Source organism: Cydia fagiglandana, chromosome 8 (genome assembly GCF_963556715.1).
Source record: "Cydia fagiglandana chromosome 8, ilCydFagi1.1, whole genome shotgun sequence".
Taxonomy (NCBI): Eukaryota; Metazoa; Arthropoda; class Insecta; order Lepidoptera; family Tortricidae; genus Cydia; species Cydia fagiglandana.
In genome coordinates, this window is record NC_085939.1 from 14,993,970 (window position 1) to 15,009,913 (window position 15,944).

At 39.8% G+C, this 15,944-nt stretch overlaps 1 protein-coding gene and 1 long non-coding RNA gene across 2 annotated transcripts in view; one reads left to right on the top strand and one right to left on the bottom strand.

The window, feature by feature from the left end:
* LOC134666857 (uncharacterized) overlaps positions 1-15,944 on the bottom strand; it is a 183,477-nt gene that overhangs the window by 80,006 nt on the left and 87,527 nt on the right. The window lies entirely within an intron of this gene.
* The window catches only part of LOC134666698 (proton-coupled amino acid transporter-like protein pathetic), a 69,026-nt gene that overhangs the window by 52,759 nt on the left and 323 nt on the right, over positions 1-15,944 (top strand). The window contains exons 5-9 of the mRNA XM_063523930.1: positions 5,334-5,455; positions 8,271-8,355; positions 9,401-9,642; positions 10,066-10,278; positions 14,922-15,091. Coding sequence (XP_063380000.1) covers positions 5,334-5,455; positions 8,271-8,355; positions 9,401-9,642; positions 10,066-10,278; positions 14,922-15,091 — 832 coding nt within the window. The remainder of the gene's footprint in view (positions 1-5,333; positions 5,456-8,270; positions 8,356-9,400; positions 9,643-10,065; positions 10,279-14,921; positions 15,092-15,944) is intronic.

Sequence of the window (15,944 nt, forward strand, 5' to 3'; positions counted from 1 at the left end):
AGTACTTAAACAATTTATTGTACGAAAAAAAAGGAATAAGTATTGGTTACATCAGATAAAACATAAATGTGTAGTACAAAGGCAAACTTATCCCTAAGAGGGATTGTGGTCTGTCCACAATGTGCCTATAAATTGAATCATATACAAGTAATAAACAATTCACCGCGTTGTTACGTTGACGGCCTTGCGTCATAAACGTACCTTGTATTACCTATTAGGAAATTGAATTACCAATTTCTTTTGTATTTTATTTTCCCGTTAGATAAGTCACGTAACTCACGTACCAATGACCAACTTCTTTGTCTAGGGGCCTGATTCGGATTTTGAAATAGACATCTATTAGATATCTATGGTTGACTGGTAGAGAATGCCATTTGGCATTAAGTCCGCCATTTGTACATTTTTGTATATACTTTGTGCAATAAAGTTAAATAAATAAATAAATAAATATCTTTTAGACATCACCAAGATACGATAACGATATGTTCAAGATCTAACCTGTCAAATTTGACATTTGCGCGATTCTGGAGATACTCTTGAACGATTTCCACAGGATATGCTCTACTCTACTCATACTCATTCTTTATTGGTAATAGGTAATTACATGTCAGCTTACATAACTAGTACAAATAACATTAAAAATTAAAATTAAATACATTAGCTACTTGCGTAGATTTCTATTTTTATCATTAATATTTCGAAGTCAGAAATTCTTCTATATTATAGAACGACCGCTCAACAAGCCAAGCTTTAAGTTTATTTTTAAAAATTAACAAACTAGGTGCGTCTGTTATTACTGTTGGTAGATTATTATACACAGAGGGGCCCATGACGTGTATAGTTTTTGCCGTCTTTGCTAAGCTTCGGGGCACTGCTGCTAGTTTATGCCCGTATCGTGTAGTACGGTCGCTGTTGTCACCCCGCCTGTGGTATTTATCTAAATTCTCTCGCGTGTATGAGGCTATTTGCAGTATCAAGAGACCTGGCAACGTGATAATCCCTAGGTTGGTGAAGTGAGGCCTTGCAGACTCGTACCATGGAACTCGAGCAATAGCCCTTATAGCTCGTTTTTGGAGCCTAAATACACGTAGCCAATCGGCCGCACGTCCCCATAGCTCAAGCCCGTATTGAACGATGGACTGTATGCTGGCGAAGTAACAGCTGCGGCCTGCCTGAAGCGGAAGTACTGTCATCAGCCTGCCAAGGGCGAAACATGCCTTTCCCAATTTGCCGCACAGGGAATTAATATGACTCTCCCATGTTAGGCTTTGGTCTATGTGGAAGCCCAAAAAGGAGGTACTTTTAACCTGGTCTATGGTGCCGCCGGCGAGGCCTACATGCAACGGACGGCGCTTGCGCCCAGACAAATCAAACTGGATGAAATGCGTTTTGGTTAGGTTTAGTATAAGACCGTTTTGTTCAAACCAGTTCGACAGTTGTCCAGCTACTAGGTTTAGCTTCGATTCTAGTTGATCGATGCTTGGGGCAGTTACAATTGCCGCAACGTCGTCCGCATACATATAGACCTCACCTTCACTGACTGCCATAGGTAGATCATTAAGTAAGATGGAGAATACCACATTTGACAGGGACGATCCCTGGGGGACGCCGATGGCGGCCGACAGGCCGTGTGAGTTCAAGGTGCCTCTTTGTCCCGTTACATACTGCGTCCTTTTATTCATGAAATCTGACATGAGGGCTTGCGCAGGTCCTCGAATACCGTAGTGATGGAGCTTCGAACTCAGCAACCCATGGTCGACTACGTCGAAGGCTTTCGAGAGGTCACAGAAAAGAACTGCGACCTCAAGCTTGCCCTCTCGCGCCTCAAGTACACGGCGCACCACCTCGCGCGCCATCATTGTGGTTGATCGTCCCGGTCTGTATGCATACTGGCGTTCCGATAGATAGTTGTTATTTAGAAGGAACTGGGATAGACGGGTAGTTAGCCCATTTTCAAAAACCTTCGCGACCGCAGGTATGATACATATGGGACGATAACAACTTGGATCGTCTTGCTTCCCCTTCCCCTTGTACAGCGGGCTGACCTTTATTTCCTTAAGTGATTTCGGATACTTACCAATTCTCAGGCATTCATTGAAAAGTAAAGACAAAGGTTGTATGAGGGAAGTGGCTGAGAATCGTAAGAGTTCAACCGAAATGCCATATAAATCTTGGGTGGGTTTATTAGCAATATACTTTATTATAATTGTATACAGCTCTGCCGGTGAAAAGGGTTTAAATCGTATTGAGCGATCAGCAGCGGAGCGGGCGTGCGAGAGCGAGGCAAGGGCGCACGCTGGCTGAGCAGGCGGGGCCCCACACCGCGTCGCAGCAGAAACGAATTGTTCGTTCATAGCGTTTAATAAATTTAATTTGCTAGAGTATTGCGAGCCATCTGGGTTTTTGATGACATCTGTATAGTCAAAAGCGGAAGATTTGGTTTTATTTGTCTCTGTGTTGACTATATTCCACATGGCTTTGATCTTATTGTCGCTATTATTGATTTTACTAGCATAGAAGTCTGCTTTGGTATTACACGTAAGCTTATCATACCTACTCTTAAGGTCAGCGATTTTTTGCACTATCTCCGCTTTATCGGGAAACTTGTTTTTGAGTTGAACAAGATCAAACAGTAGTCGTTTTGTGTTGTAAATGTCCTCTGTAATCCAAGTGGAATATTTAGAAACGTTTGGTTTAATTTTAAATGGGAAACAGATTTCCATTTTATTCACTATAACGTTGATTATTGCAAGGGCGAGATCATCAACGGTGGTTTTGTTATTATACAATTCGTTCCAATCTACGCTGTCTACGGCTCGCGCGAAGGCGAGTCTGGAAGCAGCTGTGTAGTCGCGGACACGGCGGGTACGTGCAGGCGCCGGTGGCACTGACATGCGCCCGCGCTCAATCACGGCGCGGACACCGTAGTGGTCGCTAATATTTGTTATTGCGGGAAATGCGGTTACAAGGGTGTTGTCGTCTAGGTTTATATAAACGTGATCTAGGGAGGGAGATGTTGTCCTAGTTTCCCGAGTTGGAAAGTTCACTATATTTTTAAAGTCGTATGAGGACAGTATATCTACCAAGGATTTATGGTCGGTGGTTAAGGTCAAACAGTCTATATTAGTATCACCTACTATAACGCAATCATATTTTAATTCATTAATTTTGTTGAGCAGTCGCTCCAGTACAACTAAAAAGTCTGACGCTCTAATTAGATTTGTTCGGTATAAACAAACTACTATCATATTAAAATCTAAAATGCCTTAGAGATCCAATTCACATCTAATAGATATCTTATTCTATCTAACGTAAAAGTGACATTGGTTGCCCGAATTGCGCTGCAAAAGAGAACTAGTTGATATCTAAGCCATAACGTATCTAGTACGTGTCGTCTCTTGTAAATATCTTGAAGTTCGAATACGGCAGTAGTTTGTCTTACTACACTACGTTAGGTTTTAGAAAATACACAGACAAAATAATGAAGTTTTAAGACATTATCACTAGGTATATCGAGAGGCTGAGAGGCTGATCATTATTTAAATGGGCCCACTGATTACCAGTCCGCCGGGCGATATCGGCCCGTCAGTCAACAGCAAAAATTTACAGCTCCGAACAACTGACAGGCTGATATCGTCCGGCGAATCTGTAGATCCCTTTAGGTATACTTATGGTAACATTCCATTTCTAATCGCAGCTGTGCTCCCGGTACTGAACGCGTCGCTGTCATTGTCAATTTCCATAGTAAAATTGACAGCAGTGCAGCTGTCGTTGGAAATGGAATGTTACCCTTAGAGTGACATTCCATTTCCAACTGCAGCTGCAATACTGTTCATTTTACTATGGAAACGCGTCGCTGTCATTGTCAATTTCCATAGAAAATGAACAGTATTGCAGCTGCAGTTGGAAATGGAATGTCACTTTAAGGGTAACATTCCATTTCTAACCGCAGCTGCATTACTGTCAATTTTACTATGGAAATTGACAATGACAGCGACGCGTTCAGTACCGGTAGTGCAGCTGCGGTTAGAAATGGAATGTTACCATTAGTTAACCCTAAACATGACAAGTGAAATGGCAAAACGAGTTCTACTCGTAATATAGAGCTCATTTTCTTGACCCACGGACGTGGTTTAGGGATTTGATCGAAATCACCAAACACAGGAAAAGTGGGAAAACTCACTGTCTCCGGTCTCTGTTTATTTAAGAGCACGAATATTTATCCCTGTGTCATGAGGGTTTTCTTTGTTAAGTACCTATTTATATACTGTGTGTATTTATATTGTTGCTTGAGTACCCACAACATAAGCCTTCTTGAGCTTACGGTGGGGCTTAGTCAATTTGTGTAATTTAATTTAATGTGCTAAAAGTACTTCATATTTATTATTTATATACCCCCTTATTCATAAACGTTTACTAAAGTTGACAAACCGATAACAATTGTTTTCCCTTTCCATCATACTAATACGTCGGAAAGGGACAATCCATTATTATGTCGGCTTGTCAACTTTAGTAAACGTTTATGAATAAGGGGGTTAAAGCGGAACTGTCGACTCCGGGATACCAGCCCGTCGCTCTACCTACTGAGCTACTTACTTACCCGAGATGACGTTGACGTAGAGAATATTTCCACCACATCCTTCATATAATAATATGTGCTTACACAAAGCTCGCCGTTTATATAGCAATTATTCAGCCTCTGCTGCTCTATACATCGGAGACATGGTGTGTCTGCACAAAGGGAATATTAAACATCTAAACGCATTTATCTACGATACCTCCGAACAATATTGCGGGTGAGGTGGCAGGATCGTGTTTCAAAACCAAAGGACTATGCGTCAAAATTGCCCCAAAACCAACATCCCTTTCATGAAAATCTGGTTTTAGTAATTTTCTTTACGAATATTTCTTATACAACCTCTGATCCTGGGTTCGAATCCTGATAAAGACATGCATTTATTTGTGTGATGTGCATATATATTTGTTCATGAGATCATGAGTCATGGATGTTTTCTATGTATTTAAGTATTTGTATATTAAATATATATCGTTGTTTGGGTACACACAACACAAGCCTTCTTGAAGTTACCATGGGACTTAGTCGATTTGTGTAAGAATGTCCCTGTAATATTCATTTATTTAGTTATATTTTTTTAATTTCTCAAATTATTTATTTACAAACAAGATATATACAGTGGTATTACTAAAAGAAATTAATAACTAGGTAGCTTAAATTAAATAGGCCCTTGATAGGGCCTTGGCATTGTACCAAGGATGCTGGCGGCATTTCCTCGCTGTATCGCATCGCTTTATTTATGATTACTGTTGCACAGGTGAGGACATCACAGCAACTATGTGTGGAGCTCAAGAGGCCGGCTCTCGGGTACGCAGACACGTGTGACCTGGTCTTCCAGATGGGCCCCAAGCCCATACGCAGGCTCTCCACGTTTGCCAGGTAACCTGATGCTAAAACTCAGTAAACTAGAATAATGGTAACATTCCATTTCTAACCGCAGCTGCACTACCGTTACTGAACGCGTCGCTGTCATTGTCAATTTCCATAGTAAAATTGACAGTAAAGTAGCTGCGGTTAGAAATGGAATGTTACCATAAATATGGAACCCTGACTATACTCTGTATCTTTAGGTATTTAAATAAAACTAAACGAAATCTACCCTCACATGGCTCCTTAAGCCAGTTGAGGGTAGATGAAAACATAACACAATCAAATAATGTAGGTTAAAGTCAAGTCGTTCAGTTACTGATCCAGGCGGTTTTGTGTTTGGTTGGTTATCCAGTATATGTTATAACTACCCTAAAATGTACAAATTGTTTGTTTACTTTTATTTAAATACCTGAAGATAAGGACTATGAAAGGTCTCAAAAAAGACCCCACGTGTATTGTGCGGCATAAAAAAAATAAAGAAAACATTTCTTAAATTAGTCATAAACTTCCGTCCTTCGTATAACAAACTGGGAACAGAGGTATCTGTTAGGCCAAGCGGCCACTGACATAATAGGTACCTACCAGAGGCGGCGCGTCCATAAAAGCCGATTCCCATCGGCTTGCCTGTTTTTGGACGATTGAGCAGAGTTGTAAAGGAAATATGTAAGCCAAATTAGCCCCGGCTTGCCTATGTATATGACTGACGCGCCGCCACTGGTACCTACTCTCGAATTTTATAATCATAACCGTTCCACTGACGCACATAGGGGTATTTCACTAGAAAAGCTGGCCAAAATGATTTATGTACATTTGTATCAGGAGTTTTATTGTGTGAATCCAAATATGCTATTTTAATTTATTTTATACAACTTTTATACATTTGCCAGTTGGTGTAGTGTTGTATCGTTTGTATACCGGTCAATTGCAGAATAAAACATTCTTCAAGTTTTAATTATTTGATAAACAGCTACTATCTGATCAATCAGACGACCCTTCATCACTTTCACCTGTTGAATCTGATGATAAGTCATCTGACATCGCGTTTGCGTCTATGTTTGGGCCAAGCATCATGTCCCTAGTAGCAAGGCTAAATGGTTTCGCTGATTTTAGAGGCTTAGGCCTAATGCTGCTCAAAAACGGATCTGACGTAAGTAGCAGCCGATTTAAGACGTCCAAATTGCACTGCTCTCTCGAGAACTTCCTTGAAATTGAAAAGCTCTTCCTAAATTCTTGGAAGTGCTTATTTCTCTCCCTCTTCGGATAAATTTCCTATAGGGAGAAGGGCATATTTCATTACAACAGGACCATGCAGTAAAATTTTGTGCACGGTTGGGGTCATTTTATTCATGACTGCATCAAGTTTTTGTAGAAATTGGGGTTCGTTACAGTCTTTCATCATACGAAAAATGTATTCTCTGGTCACTACTCTCACGCCAGAAGGACCTGCCATGATAAATCAGAAAATTATTTTTTCCGACCGCAAAAAGAAACTTTGTTTGGTAATATCGCTCAGAGTAAAAATTCTCGTAATTCGTTAATGGGCACTTCTGGGCACCCTAATTTTAAATAAAATTGCTAGAGAATTAAATGTCCTGTCGAATAGAACTACAAATTTAGCCCAATATAGCCCAATAGAACAACTTTCGGCCTTTTGAGTTCAATTCAAGTTCGTAAATTCATAGTGCAAGAGAGTACTTACTGAAATTTGATATTAAATGTATATAACCCTTAGTAAGAAAATAATAATAAACAAATTAAATTAAGCATACCTGGTGAATCAATTTCCTGAACAGACATTTTAAAATATCACCTTATTTGTTGTCTAAACAACGCATAACAATTGTAATATTTATTATCGAATTTCCGCTTTCGTAGATGTGTTTTAGTAAGAGCGGTTAAATGACACCGATTTCACAAATACCCACCACACGCAGCGAAAAATAAATATTGTTCTAGTATCTATGAATTATATGACTATTGAGTTCGGCTACCCTTTTCCCGGGATTCTACGTCTTGATACATTCTACTAATGGCCAGCTTTTTTAGTGAAATACCCCTATGTGTGACGTCAGAAGTAGCGGAAATATGACATGAAATACCCAAATATTACAGATTGAAGTGAAGGTAACCCATATAATAGCAGTAAGTTGCCAAGAAAGTTTGTATGAAATTCGCGTAAGAAGAACCACCTTAAGAGTGACATTCCATTTCCAACTGCAGCTGCAATACTGTTCATTTTACTATGGAAACGCGTCGCTGTCATTGTCAATTTCCATAGTAAAATGAACAGTATTGCAGCTGCAGTTGGAAATGGAATGTCACTTTAAGTGTAATTTATTCAGTAACATTACTGTCAGAAACGTTTCTTGTCAATGAAGTAATTTTCAAAAGTTGAAATATTATTCAGAAATTGCCCATCGCTTGTGCCGCGAGCGACTTTGTACAATGCGCAAGTTTAACAACGACGAATATTGTGACTTAAAACTTTACTTCAAACTGTTTCTGATGTTTTGTGTGCATTTACGAAATATTCACGCGTATTCGGGAAACGAGATAATCACAAGATCTAGAGACGATATAGAGATCAACTAGATTTACATTAGATATCGACTAGATGTGACTTAGATCTAAGTCATAACTTGTCGAAATCGTTCAAGAGGACCTCCAGAATCGCGGAAACGTCAAATTTGACATATCAATCTAACAAATATCTTTAAATTATCCATATCGTAACTTGTTGAGGTCTAGAAGAGATCTAATTCATTTTCAGAATCGAGCCGATTGTATATTGAATATGTAATGATTCGGCGTCTTTGATTTACAGAGAATTGGCGGACTGGGCTCTAGCCGTTACACACATAGGCGCTTGTTGTGTCTATGTTGTGGTAGTGGCAGAATCCTTCAAACAGGTAATTAATTACATTAAAAGGAACTCTAACGATTTTTATATTTATAATAACTATGAGAGGGTAGTCATGTAAATATTTCTGCGTAATCATGGCAACGTAGTAGAAGTACAGATGTAGTGTATAATTGTTTTCCATCGTATTTTCTCGGAAACGTTCGTATTTGTCATGCTACTTCAATCAACCTCAGTACTTTTTGTACCGAGACTGACTGAAATAGCAAGACACGTTTGTACGTTTCCGTGAAATACGAAGGAAAGTAATTATACTTACACTTACATCTATACAGTTTTTTATTTACTGAAACATACTGTATATGAAACCATTCCCGCACCTTAAACACCTATACATTACATGACACGTGACACAATACTGAACTAACGCCCTGATTCGAACTTTAATATACCTACTTCAAAAATTAGTTCCACATACGATATAGATCGGATATGTCAGTGACGTTTTTGTTAAGAAACGTCACTTTTGACACTGACATATCAGATCCATATCGTATCTAGAGCAAATTTTTAACGTACCTATATTAAATTTCGAAGATGATGAATATGAAGACAATCTTCCCCCGCGTGTGACGTAATCGTGACACTGGGGGGATGGAGCATGTACGTTATGTACGAAATACTATTACAGTGAAATCTCGATAATCTGGCACTTCGATGGTCCTTATACCCAGTAATCCGGCTATTAAATTGGGATACAAATGATCATTCTATGTCCTAATACTCCTAATTTATTCTGTGCGCTAACATTTTCACCCTTCAATCTCTTTATAATTGGCTAAGTTCCAGATAAGAGTAGATTTTTATGGATTTAGAATTTTAGTCAAATGTATTTCTACGACATACTAAAAACACATCAATAACATGCAGATTTGCTCTAACTTCGTAAACCAAATTTTCCAGTAAACCGGCTTTCTTGTGTCAGTATTAGTGCCGGATTAGTGAGATTGTATGTACCTTATTCTATGACGGTGACCAGCATAACATTGGGACGTGAAATAATTATAGCGCAGTAACCATTTATACATTTCCAGGTATCAGACGAATACGGGGGGCCCTCCTGGTCTGTCACCGTCTACTGCGCGCTGACTTTAGTGGTACTGGTACCACTCACCCAAATCAACAAGTTGAAGTACCTTGTCCCGTTCTCTGCTCTCGCTAACTTCGTGTGGGCCGCGGCCATCGGTATTTCAGTCTACTACTGCTTGAGAGACCCTCCTGATCTATCGGAAAGGAAATTGGCTGCTCCTATAACGGGGATACCTAATTTTATAAGGTGGGTTTTCGCTGGTTTTAATCACGCGTTTTTAACGATTTCGATATCATGAATGGGTAACGGTGGAAGTTCCTACTTGTAGACCGTGCTACTTTTACTGTATCTTGACTTGAGGTATAAAATGATAGTAAAAAGGATCCAGACTGCATTACCGAGAATGCTGCAATATTGCGGTGCAACATTACTGCCGACTGCACAAATGTCGAAATCCCTGCATCGACATTGATTTTCATATTTGATTGCAGTACCTACCGTGTTTGGCACGTTGTCAGCATTTCTTGCTGGAACTCCTATTGCATGAAAAATACCGGTAGGTACATGCAAAGTTGGACTCGTATTTGTACTTTTTAATGTTCCGTATCATCACAATGCTCCACTGACAAGTAACTCTTGCCGAACTATAATTGTATTTTTGTTTTTCAGCACGAGCTTGTTTGCAATGGAAGGCATTGGCGTGGTGATGCCAGTCGAGAACGAGATGGTGAAACCGACGCAGTTCCTGGGCTGTCCTGGGGTGCTCAACATCGCCATGGTGACAGTGTCAATACTGTACGGCTGCGTGGGGTTCGCGGGCTATGTGCAGTACGGGGATGACGTGCGTGGAAGTCTCACGCTAAATCTGCCTCAAGATGAAATGTAAGCCTATCATCTTCCTCGCGTTGTCCCGGCATTTTGCCTGGGGTCCGCTTGACAACTAATCCCAAGAATTGGCGCAGGCACACGAGTCGCTTTCGTAAAAACTATTTTACGAAAGCGACTGCTATCTGACCTTCCAACCCAGAGGTTAAACTAGGCCTTGAGATTAGTCCGGTTTCCTCACGATTTTATCCTTCACCGAAAAGCAACTGTATTTACCAGTCGCTTTCAAATGATATTTCGTAGGTACATAAGTTACATAACATATCAAAGACGACGCAACATCCAATATAACATCTAAAGATAAAATCAAAGCCAATTTTACCTACCTACTTATTCATTTTCACAGAAAAAGCTTCTTTTTACATACTGTTAGACGAGATGATTTCTGACAGTTGTAAATTTCCCATCGGCTGAGTAAATAGAATGAGGAAAGTTTTCTGGTTATAATACATATACAAAGAGGGCAAGTGTTTTAGGGTTCCGTACCCAAAGGGTAAAAAGTAGTAAAAACAGGACCCTAAGCCTCCACTGTCCGTATGTCTGTCACCAGGCTGTATCTCATGAGATTCATGAACCGTAATAACTAACCAGTTGAAATTTTCACAGATTATGTATTTTTGTTGCCGCTATAACAACAAATACTAAAAAGTACGGAACCCTCGGTGGGCGAGTCCGAGTCACACTTTTATTATTCTTGTTGGAGTTCCTTTCCGCATCTAGAACCCAAATTCAGCTCTTAGGGAGTGTTAATCCAGGAAAAAAGCTTGCGTCGGTGGGAGGTGGGAATACTTTATATTATAAAAGTTTTACGGCAATTACTCTGAAACAATTAGGTACCTATGTTTAAAATACCTATAGGGACCGTGGCCGTCGGAGTGCCTGCCATCTTGTGGCCTAAATCAGAAACAAATGTGCACAAGTAAGTAAATTGGCAAAGAAAGTGCTCCCATCTACCGTTCTCGTAGGTACGTCTACTTGTGTATAGTTGGTTCTGCCATATTGTGGGCTACATCGAAAGCATATACGTCACATTTACTAACGCCAAAAATCTGACGGCTCCTATTATAGTTCATACACACCCCCTATTGCTTTATACTGCATGGTATACCGGGTAGCGATATACAAATAAAATTTAACGGAAAATTATGCTTTGGAGATTTCTTTCTATCGAGTTGACTTTAAAGTGTCTGATATTGCAAATATAATCTATTTTCCGTGTTCATTTTGCCACGACATACCGTACACGGCGGAAATAAGTTGATAACTGGCAGGAAAAGATTCAATTTTGAACTTTATGTAGTTTTATTTTAACTTCAAATTTCTTCAATTTATAATCTCGAGTTCCGTAGAATGGGATTACTTTGTTTCGCGGTAGAACATTGATCATCGGTTTTTGAGGAACAGGGAGTTGATTTTTGAACGCGAACTTAAACATTTTATGACGTGGTTGGCATGCTTAAAAAATAGATAATGAAAGCGTTCAGAAACGTATTCCTTATAGTTTAAAAAACCGGGCAAGTGCGAGTCGGACTCGCGCACGAAGGGCTCCGTACCATAATGCAAAAAAAAAAAAGCAAAAAGAAAACGGTCACCCATCCAAGTACTGACCCCTCCCGACGTTGCTTAACTTTGGTCAAAAATCACGTTTGTTGTATGGGAGCCCCATTTAAATCTTTATTTTATTCTGATTTTAGTATTTGTTGTTATAGCGGCAACAGAAATACATCATCTGTGAAAATTTCAACTGTCTAGCTATCACGGTTCGTGAGATACAGCCTGGTGACAGACGGACGGACGGACGGACGGACGGATGGACGGACGGACGGACGGACAGCGAAGTCTTAGTAATAGAGTCCCGTTTTACCCTTTGGGTACGGAACCCTAAAAATCGATAACCAATGCTACCCCACGAATCAAAGTAACCCCAGTTTACGATACTTCTTCCCGCCGTGTACCAATAAATATCCTTGATTAAAAGGAATAGGTAACAAACCAAACTACAAATTTGCGTTAGCTCCTCTTGTTTACGCTGACAGTAAATTGGCTAGACAGGTTTCAAATGCCGAACAGACTCCTGTAATTAAGGTGCCGTGGGTTCAGCCAGCATTTTTTGAAAAATCGTACCATTTTTAGGGTTTCGTACCCAAAGGGTAAAACGGGACCCTATTACTAAGACTTCGCTGTCCGTCCGTCCGTCCGTCCGTCCGTCTGTCACCAGGCTGTATCTCACGAACTGTGATAGCTAGACAGTTGAAATTTTCACAGATGATGTATTTCTGTTGCCGCTATAACAACAAATAGTAAAAACAGAATAAAATAACGATTTAAATGGGGCTCCCATACAACAAACGTGATTTTTAACCAAAGTTAAGCAACGTCGGGAGGGGTCAGTACTTGGATGGGTGACCGTTTTTTTTGGTTTTTTTTTTGTTTTTTTTTTTTTGCTTTTTGGTACGGAACCCTTCGTGCGCGAGTCCGACTCGCACTTGCCCGGTTTTTTAGATCTACATACTGTTACTAAAAGATATCAATAGCAATCTGAAGGTCTTCATAATTTTTTTTGTATCATTGAATCTGCTCACATAATTTAGCGAGAATAGGTTGAGAATTGAATTGAACCGAGACTTTCGCTAACGCTCAGTTAGTAAAAAAATTGGCCTGAGTCGTGGTCGCTCGGGTGCCCATAGGCTGACTGCATTGCCCCGCTGCACGCTGGATAGCAATTCTGGTCCGCTAGCGAAATATTGGCCAGCCCTCTGGTCACCAGAAGCAAAGTCACCTATATTATAGAGTCTATAATATAATAAAATACTCATAGAATAGAAGCGACGCGCGGCTAGGCCTCCACGCCCCCCCCCCCCCCCCCCCCCCGAGGTTTCAACCCCAAAATGACATTTGCGCCGTTTGAGGCTTTCAGCTTTCCTTATCACTTTCAGTAGGTGACGTCATCGATAAGAAATCTGATTTAAGAACTTTTTCTCTATAGAAAAAAAGATCACCAACTAGGGCTAAAACGCATCGTTAAGTATTTGTATTTCAACATAGTCTTTGCACATAGGCCAAAAATACCAAAAATTCAGTGTTTAGCGAGCTGCAACCAGCACTCACGGCGCCTTAACGTAATTAAGTGCAGCGAGCGCTACTAAATAATGAGCTGTTGCCTCCAGGTAAAACAGTTGTTACACTCAGAAGTTGAAACTGAAGCAGTCTACCGAACATATGTTTTAGTTTCTATTTGAATTTACAAACAAATTTCATACCACTTTATACTCTCGCAGTTTGTACACATATTTAATTACACAAACGGGTCTACCGCGATATCATTTCATTGTTTTTACCTTAAATTCCGACGTTTCAGCTGAGTTGCACCAGCTGTGGTCACGGCAAATTTCATACCATTTGACAGGAACGTTTTTTAACGAACTATAATATAAGAGAAAAATATTGTATTATTATGCACCTAAAAAATATAAATAAATAAACCAATACTTATATGGGTAAACCACTCCGGGCGACTTGAGTTGAGTACAATTTCCTGGCGAACAGGCCAATTCGAACGTGCACTGACATCAAACCGATGAATAATATTTTGATATTGGAATCATAATTATAAGTTAATTAGCTTTCAATTAAAAAGATGTGGCAATTTATGCACAAAAGCCAAAAATATGAAAATTGCTTCTAAAAATGCGCAATTTTATTTTAAAAAGTTAATATAATATTTTTCCTTTTTTATTGTGGGACGTAGGTACCACATGATTACAATCTATAAATTGTATATGCAGATGTCAAACACAATGAAAAAATCAACTATGATCAACTGATGATGATTTTATTTTTGAGGGAACTCATCGATTACTTTTTTTGTTAAAACACAAAACAGTACGTCACGACCGTGTACCTGCGCTTGTACTTACCGCACAGCGCGATGCGCTCCTAGCAACCACACTTCTATTAAACTTGTTTGCATGTTTTGTTTCTACCTGACACGCACCGCTTTTGTTAGATATAAAAATAAATTGTATTTTTACTACTTACTTACTAGCGCGGCGCGATCATCATATTTATAAGTTTGCTCACTAATTTAATTTAATTTTTAATCGATTGTTGTATTTTCTCATATAAGTGAATAACTGTTATTCTTATGAGAAATAAAGATCTTTAAACCGAACATTAAAATTCAAAAACATGATATTCGCGGTTCCGAGCACACGTACAGTGGCGTTCAAAAGTGCATGGATAGATGTCGACCGTAATGCCTATTATGGTTGAAACATCTCCATGCATTTTTGAACGCCAGTGTACATCTATCTCCATCACGCTTAGGTACACCTAGTGAGAGAAGAACACGAACCTATGGGGCCTTAATTTATGTTTTTTTTTTTATCAATATAAATAATTTATTTGTGTGTCGTTGGCGTACGTGTCGCCATAAATTTTTAGATTAAGTCAGGTCCCCACAGAAAAGCAGCGCCACGGTCTGCCGCGGCATCATGCTGAGTGGGGATCCTATTTTAGCGTCCTAATCTCTTTTATGTCTGCATACTTTTCTCATTTTTTTTTCATGTACTATGTTGTGACGTTAAAATAAATGTATTTCTTCTTCTGTATTTCTTCTTAATGTATTCAATTCGTTTCAGCCTGGCTCAATCGGCTAAGATCCTGGTGGCGTGTGTGATGCTGCTGACATTTGCCTTGATCTTCTACGTGCCTTTCGACGTGGTGTGGCGACGCGTGGAGCCCAAGGTGCCGGCGCGGGCGCACCGGTGGGCGATCGCTGGGATCCGCTTCGTTGGAACCTTATTCATAGGTAGGGTAATTGATTTAAGAGATTACTTTGATGTAAAAGACCAGCAGCCGTATTCGAACAATGAGATACGTCAAATACTAGACATTGAAACGATATGGATTGGATATGTCAGTGTCAAACAAGTGTCAAAAGTGACGTTTTTGTTTGACGAAACGTCTATTTTGACACTTGTTTGACACTGACATATCTAATCTATATCGTTTCAATGTCTAGTATTTGACGTATCTCATTGTTCGAATACGGCTGTAGATGTAGTGTTTAATTGTCTTCCATCGTATTTTCTCGTAAACGAGCGTATGTGTCATGCTAAGTACTTCAATCAACCTCAGTACTTTTTAGGTTTCCGTACCTGAAAAGGAAAAAAACCGGTACAGCCAGACAGACGCACGAGTGCCGCCGACGCCGGCGAGACGCCGTTTTTTTCCTTTTGAGTTTTTTTCACTCGTGCGTCTGTCTGCCCCCCGTCCCTTTGTCTCCGAAACTACTGGGTCTAAAATTTTGAAAAATACAGTGTATTGTTTTCAAATTTTTTAGAAATATGCAGTCAAGCGTGAGTCGGACTTAATTACTTAGTTTTTGATCCGACCCCTATGGGTTTTTTCAAAGACATTTCATTCACGTTAAAAAAATACACTGTTAATAATTGGGTACTGTATCCTTGGAACGCCAGTCCGACTCGCACTTGACAGGTGTTTTGTACCGAGACTGACTGAAATAGCGGGACACACTCGTGCGACTCCGTGAAAATACTATGGAAAATAATTATGTAGGTACTACATCTGTACTCTTAAACTCTCGGTTAACCCCCGACGCAAAAAGTGGGGTGTTATATATTTGACGATTTTGACGACAA